Source organism: Engystomops pustulosus, chromosome 11, assembly GCF_040894005.1.
Source record: "Engystomops pustulosus chromosome 11, aEngPut4.maternal, whole genome shotgun sequence".
In the NCBI taxonomy this organism is placed as follows: domain Eukaryota; kingdom Metazoa; phylum Chordata; class Amphibia; order Anura; family Leptodactylidae; genus Engystomops; species Engystomops pustulosus.
In genome coordinates this window covers 79,285,389-79,291,836 of record NC_092421.1, presented here as the reverse complement: position 1 = coordinate 79,291,836, position 6,448 = coordinate 79,285,389, and the positions used below count along the sequence as shown (strand labels likewise).

Here is a 6,448-nt window from a genome sequence, read left to right as displayed (position 1 = left end):
ATAACTCCACATGTAACAATACAGACAATTCTAAATCTGTAACATATAGAATAGAATCTATTATTTTAAGCGTTCACCTGTACATACACATCTGCAGACACACCGTATACATTACACATACAGTATATATCAGCTCCCGACTTTATGGAGCACATATACATCTAATACATCTTTCTATCCTCGATCTATCTGAACTTGATTGATACGTGAATAAAATACGAGCAGAATACTCCCATCTGCACACAACACAAGGGCAGAGACTCCGGGGAAGTTGTTAAATAATTTATTTTAATATACAAAGTTGTTTTTTTTCCAGTAACTGGAGCACAATATTTAATCCATGGTCAAAATCAAGTGATTCTGTTTTTCCTGTCACAGTATTTTTGGCAGGTTTTGGAGGGTACAGGCATTTTTTTTGGGGGGGAGGGGGGGATAAGAGGAATGAAAAGAGCTTCAATTTATTGCATTGGAAAATAACACCAGAAAAAGTCTATAATCTTCTATGTACAAAGTGACAGCAAAATCTGTACAAAAAAGTAAGAAAACATCTTTATATAGAGGGGTGGTGTAATAATAGGATGACGTGGGGTGGGAAGGGTAATATGCATTACTTAACCCTTCTCCCCCCGACAAGGAAAGATTCAGAGTCCTCTTGAGTTGAATTTACATAAGCAATAAGATCATTTTTTTTATAACTTATTTTGTAAAAAATATATATACATCTCAACATACAATTTAGTCTGTACAACACATAGCACTTACATACACATACAACTCTTATTTATAATGTGAATACCCTGGTCATCTCAGCTGGTAAAGCGCTTTATAAGGAGGTTCCTGGGGTGAGGAGGGAAGGACTGCAATCTCTGGATCAAAAGAAGAGGGATCGAGTGGAGGCCATTGGGATGCAGGGTCCTGGAGGGAGAAGGGGGTGCAGGGTCCTGGAGGGAGAAGGGGTGCAGAGTCCTGGAGGGAGAAGGGGGTGCAGGGTCCTGGAGGGAGAAGGGGGTGCAGGGTCCTTGAGGGAGAAGGGGGCGCAGAGTCCTGGAGGGAGAAGGGGTTCAGGGTCCTGGAGGGAGAAGGGGTGCAGAGTCCTGGAGGGAGAAGGGGTTCAGGGTCCTGGAGGGAGAAGGGGTGCAGGGTGCACTGGAGCCTCTGGTGGAAAGGGGAGAGGTACAAGCTCTGGGGGTGCAGGGTGGACTGGAGCAGTCTCTAGGGGACTAGGGGGAACAGGGGTGCAGTCTCTGGTGGACAAAGAGGTGCAATCTCTGGGGGTTCAGTAAGGTAGAGGTGCAGTCTCTGGGGGATCAGTAAGGTAGAGGTGCAGTCTCTGGGGGTTCAGTAAGGTAGAGGTGCAGTCTCTGGGGGATCAGTAAGGTAGGGGTGCAGTCTCTTGGGGGATCAGTAAGGTAGAGGTGCAGTCTCTTGGGGGATCAGTAAGGTAGAGGTGCAGTCTCTGGGGGATCAGTAAGGTAGAGGTGCAGTCTCTGGGGGATCAGTAAGGTAGAGGTGCAGTCTCTGGGGGATCAGTAAGGTAGGGGTGCAGTCTCTGGGGGATCAGTAAGGTAGGGGTGCAGTCTCTTGGGGGATCAGTAAGGTAGAGGTGCAGTCTCTTTGGGGATCAGTAAGGTAGAGGTGCAGTCTCTGGGGGATCAGTAAGGTAGAGGTGCAGTATTTTGGGGATCAGTAAGGTAGAGGTGCAGTATTTGGGGGATCAGTAAGGTAGAGGTGCAGTATTTGGTGGATCAGTAAGGTAGAGGTGCAGTCTCTGGGGGGATCAGTAAGGTAGAGGTGCAGTCTCTGGGGGGATCAGTAAGGTAGAGGTGCAGTCCCTGGGGGTTCAGTAAGGTAGAGGTGCAGTATTTGGGGGATCAGTAAGGTAGAGGTGCAGTCCCTGGGGGTTCAGTAAGGTAGAGGTGCAGTCTCTGGGGGATCAGTAAGGTAGAGGTGCAGTCTCTGGGGGTTCAGTAAGGTAGAGGTGCAGTTTCTGGGGGATCAGAAGGTAGAGGTGCAGTCTCTGGGGGATCAGAAGGTAGAGGTGCAGTGTCTGGGGGATCAGAAGGTAGAGGTGCAGTCTCTGGGGGATCAGTAAGGTATAGGTGCAGTCTCTGGAGGATCAGAAGGTAGAGGTGCAGTCTCTGGGGGTTCAGTAAGGTAGAGGTGCAGTTTCTGGGGGATCAGAAGGTAGAGGTGCAGTCTCTGGGGGATCAGAAGGTAGAGGTGCAGTCTCTGGGGGATCAGAAGGTAGAGGTGCAGTCTCTGGGGGATCAGAAGGTAGAGGTGCAGTCTCTTGGAGAAGAACATCACAAGGTGTCCGAGTTATTACTGCATGGACTCAGAAGATTTAAGTTTGTGCTTTTGTGCTTTTTCAACAACCTGGAGATTTTCTCATCGTCTGAGTTGGGGTCCAGGGGTTTGTTGTACTCATCATCGTCCTCATTGTCTGAGCTCTCCTTCATCTTCTCTGTCTCTGAGTCGTGCTTCTTCTTGGCTGAGGCCATTTCTGCTGCGTGTCTTTTCCTCCACTTTGTCCTACGATTCTGGAACCAAACCTATAAAATAATCCGAAGAGAAACCATGAAAATACAGCACGATGTACAGTGTGGTATAAGAGATACATTACTGCTATTAATAATACATCTACACAACTAACATTCTATCCTCAGAATAGGAAGTGCAATTATGTACAATGTATTTTATATGAATACAATATATAATACACTATAAAATATACTATAGGATACTTTTACTTAGAGTGCACTAATATAATATTTACACTCATAGCTACCGGTACTTAATTAGTTAATATAGAATATTACCTAAACCATATACAATATTATATACAGGGTCACATTGTGCAGGAGCCGTGATTTAAAGTATTACAGACTCATTATGTTATATATTATAATATGCTGCATTATTCACTACAAAATCATATATTACTTATACTCCATTCCGTGTGCGCCTGGAACTGTATCATACACCGAATGCAATATACAAAATCGCAATAGCTACACTGTATAATTTATATACCATAATAAAATAGTGATACTATACTAATAGTGATTGCTGTATACAAGTTCTGACTGATACAAACTTAAAACTAGTAACTACACGATCCATATAGTATAGAGACACAATGAGTTTATAGTAGTTTATACTACAGAATATATTGTAATGGTAGTCAAGTGATTTTATTGTATAACAGTATGTGTGCATATAAAATATATTTCGAGTGTGTGTTATATATATACATACATATACAAAATATAATAAAAATATTGATAATAGTTGATCCAGTCGGATCTAGCCAGGAGCCTGTGACACTGCTATGAGGACATTTTATATTGCAGGGTTGAGGACAAGTAAAACATCAGAGTTTGTGTCCTTGGGCTTCATCTTTAAATTATGACCCAGGTAAATACATTACATTTTATTTTATTATTTTATATGTTCACTAAAACAAATTGTGTGTGTGTATATATATATATATATATTATATATATATATATATATATAATGTGTGTGTGTATATATATATATATATATATATATATATATATATATGTATAAGTTTGTGTGTGTAACTATACATAACTGCAGCCTTTAATGCGTAAAGAATGGGCGTTTAGACAAATGAAAAGTTATATATTTAAATTGACCTCCAAATGTTGTTGTTTCCTGCGTTTTATACTTATAAGTAATTAGTTTAACACTCTCTTATATATTTCTACATTTTCAATGTGCTGTGATGGCCTCAGCTGAATAGTATATTATCCAGTACAATTATTTATTAGTAAAGTATCAGCAGACCGCAAATTAAAATCACATATGTGTATATATATATATATATATGAGAGAAATCTGTGCAGATATAATATATAATATCACCAAATCTATGTCCACATTGTCATCGTATCGGTACATGTAGCAGAAAGAAATTTGTTGTGTGTTTCAGACAGTTTAATCTTCTAATTTCTGCCACAAAAATTGTCAATTAAAAAAAAAAATCATGAATTAAATGAACTGTCCCCATTAAAAAAAAAGAGAAAATAAAAAAAAAATCCTACAGTGAATTCCCTTTGTGGCTGTAATTGAAATGTAGAATAAAAGTGACAGCTCAGTGATTTGTCATTACCTGTAATAGACTTGTCATCTATAATTATTACTGCCTATTAGGACAGGTTCATGGGAATCCTGTGCCATGGATATTATATAGAAAAACCGCACAGTATATAATGTATTTTTGATATTTATACACAGAATATGAACATGATAATATAATAAATAATTGAAGATAAAGTTTTGAATTCTATAAGTATCACAATATATATATATGTGTACATGTGTATATTTAGTCTGTGGTTTTAATTACATATTAGTTATAATACAGATAGATATATGTGTACAAAATATATATTTTGTGTTATTTAAATATGATTATATTTTTATACATGCTATTTGTGTAGATTGCATCACACACGTATATATATAGTATATACTTCTACACCTGATATAAACCGAATCCTAGCACCCAGGCTATATATACTACTATACAGCCTGACAATAATACACATCAGTAATACATGGAGCTTGTTTCTTACCTTGACCTGAGACTCGGTCATGCCCAGGGAGTATGCCAGCCGTGCCCGCTCCGGCCCTGCCAGGTATTTGGTCTGTTCAAATGTTTTCTCTAGTGCAAAAATCTGCTGCCCTGAGAATGTGGGTCTGGAGTGCTTCTTCTTGCCATCCTTGTCCAGCACCATGCCAGCTTGTGCTAGAGACATAAGCAATGACAGCAGCACATTAGAAAGTGTCCTCTATAATATACATCAGTGCTCAGCGACCTGCACATATCACAGCCTGCTGGGAGTCGTAGTCCCATAGAAGCTGGAGAGCCACCTGTTACTGAGCACCACAACATTGTCACCATATTCTGCATAATAAACATGTGTGAAAAGAAGTGAAATGTGGCAGGAGCTGTGATACTAACAATGATTCCCCGAGAAATATGGAATTGTGATGAGATCCGGCCCATTGTTATAGCAGATGAATGATACATTGTAATAGCGGTGCTGCGTTCACTCATGGATTTAACTCTATAAAGTACACGTAGTAGATGGATGATACATTGTCATAATAACAGTTGTGCTGGGTTTATTTGAAGGCAATACACAATGTTGCAATGTGACAAAGTAGCATAATAATACTCACATAGTATAAGACGTAGCCATGTATTGGGTGTGTGGATGTACTTACTAGGACATGCCAGCCGGGGGTCCCTCCATGGAGAACTCTGCATAACTCCCGGCCAGAAGATTGGGGGTCTCCCCGGCAGCTCAGCCAGTGGTTTGGGGTATCTGGACACAGCTGCTGGGTTAAAATACATCCCAGTGGAAGTGGCAAGTCCATTAATACGAGGCAGGCTAGAGAGCAGGTTGCCAGATGCCCCCAGAGCTGTGCCCAGGGGCCTGCTGAGAATGTCACTAATCCCATGAGGCGTCCCCAGGGGGATCTGTGTGTTTAGAGAGGACAAGTTTGGGGCTTTGAAGTTGGAAGGGTTCTGCAAGGCATAAGGGAACAAGGTTGTCTTCATCTCTGCCATGTTGTGCAGGGCAGCCAGGGGGGTACTGCTCAGCACGAATGCACTCTGTCTGTTAGTATCCATCTGCCCCACAGCTAACATTGGTATGGAGCATCCAGAGCAGCCTCAGCCTGTGTGCAAAGTCCTGCAGCCTCCAGGGGAATGTTGTGTGGATCTGCACTGATGTCTCTGGAGCAATGATCAGCCACAAGCATCCAGCCTAGTCTATGGTAATCCTGGAGGAGCTGAGTGTCCCCAGCCTGAGTCCTGCACACATCCCACTGCCACCCAGTCATTCACATGCACTGATAACTGGCCAGCCACCTGCCAGCCTAGCCTGCTGATTGGCCAGCCCCCAGCCCAAGCCCCTGCTCTGCATCTACGTCAGCCCCTGCACTAAATGATAAAGTCAGGTGCTTTGCATGGCTGTAAATCCACACACTGATTTATCTCTCCAACCACTAAATAAATCCCATTCAATGAGAGTTTAGTGAGGCTCTGGCTAGAAGAAAAGGGGAATATATAGCCCTGGATCTCATCACAGAGGGAGGGGGAATGGAAATGTGATGGTCATTATGGGATGAGGATTAATTTGTCTTAGTTAAAAAGGCAAAAAAAAAATAAACTACAATCATCCTGCATCTATTACATTGATGTATAGTAAATAATTATACACAGAGAAGCTGCAGCCTTGTATCTATTGGGTTCTTATAAATCACCAAGACTAAATTCATCTCCACTGGACCTCATTGTACTCACTTATTGTAAGCAGCTACAACTTGTAGCATCGATGTGGATCCTGTTCCCGAAATAACCCTGCAGTCCGCAACCCATTCCAATCTGATTATTTATTGGGAGTATCAA

At 41.5% G+C, this 6,448-nt stretch overlaps 1 protein-coding gene across 2 annotated transcripts; it reads right to left on the bottom strand.

The window, feature by feature from the left end:
* Positions 1 to 275: 275 nt before the first annotated feature.
* On the bottom strand, positions 276 to 6,045 carry NKX6-2 (NK6 homeobox 2). 2 transcript variants are annotated; one of them, XM_072130450.1, is made up of 3 exons: positions 5,215 to 6,045; positions 4,605 to 4,777; positions 276 to 2,552 (listed from the first exon to the last, which is right to left on the bottom strand). In XM_072130450.1, the coding sequence occupies exons 1-3, from the start codon at positions 5,684 to 5,686 to the stop codon at positions 2,304 to 2,306; spliced, it is 894 nt and encodes a 297-aa protein (XP_071986551.1). In that variant the 5' UTR covers positions 5,687 to 6,045; the 3' UTR covers positions 276 to 2,303. The 2 variants fall into 2 exon arrangements, with proteins under 2 accessions (XP_071986551.1, XP_071986552.1); XM_072130451.1 differs by having other exon boundaries at positions 5,260 to 6,041.
* Between the last annotated feature and the right edge of the window lie 403 nt (positions 6,046 to 6,448).

Excerpts from the sequence above, each read along its gene's own strand:
- NKX6-2 (XM_072130450.1), bottom strand. The coding sequence starts at position 5,686 with ATGTTAGCTGTGGGGCAGATGGATACTAACAGACAGAGTGCATTCGTG. Across the intron at positions 4,778-5,214 it reads ATGGCTACGTCTTATACTAT|CACAAGCTGGCATGGTGCTG; the intron begins GTGAGTATTATT and ends TTATGTCTCTAG. Across the intron at positions 2,553-4,604 it reads TGACCGAGTCTCAGGTCAAG|GTTTGGTTCCAGAATCGTAG; the intron begins GTAAGAAACAAG and ends ATTATTTTATAG.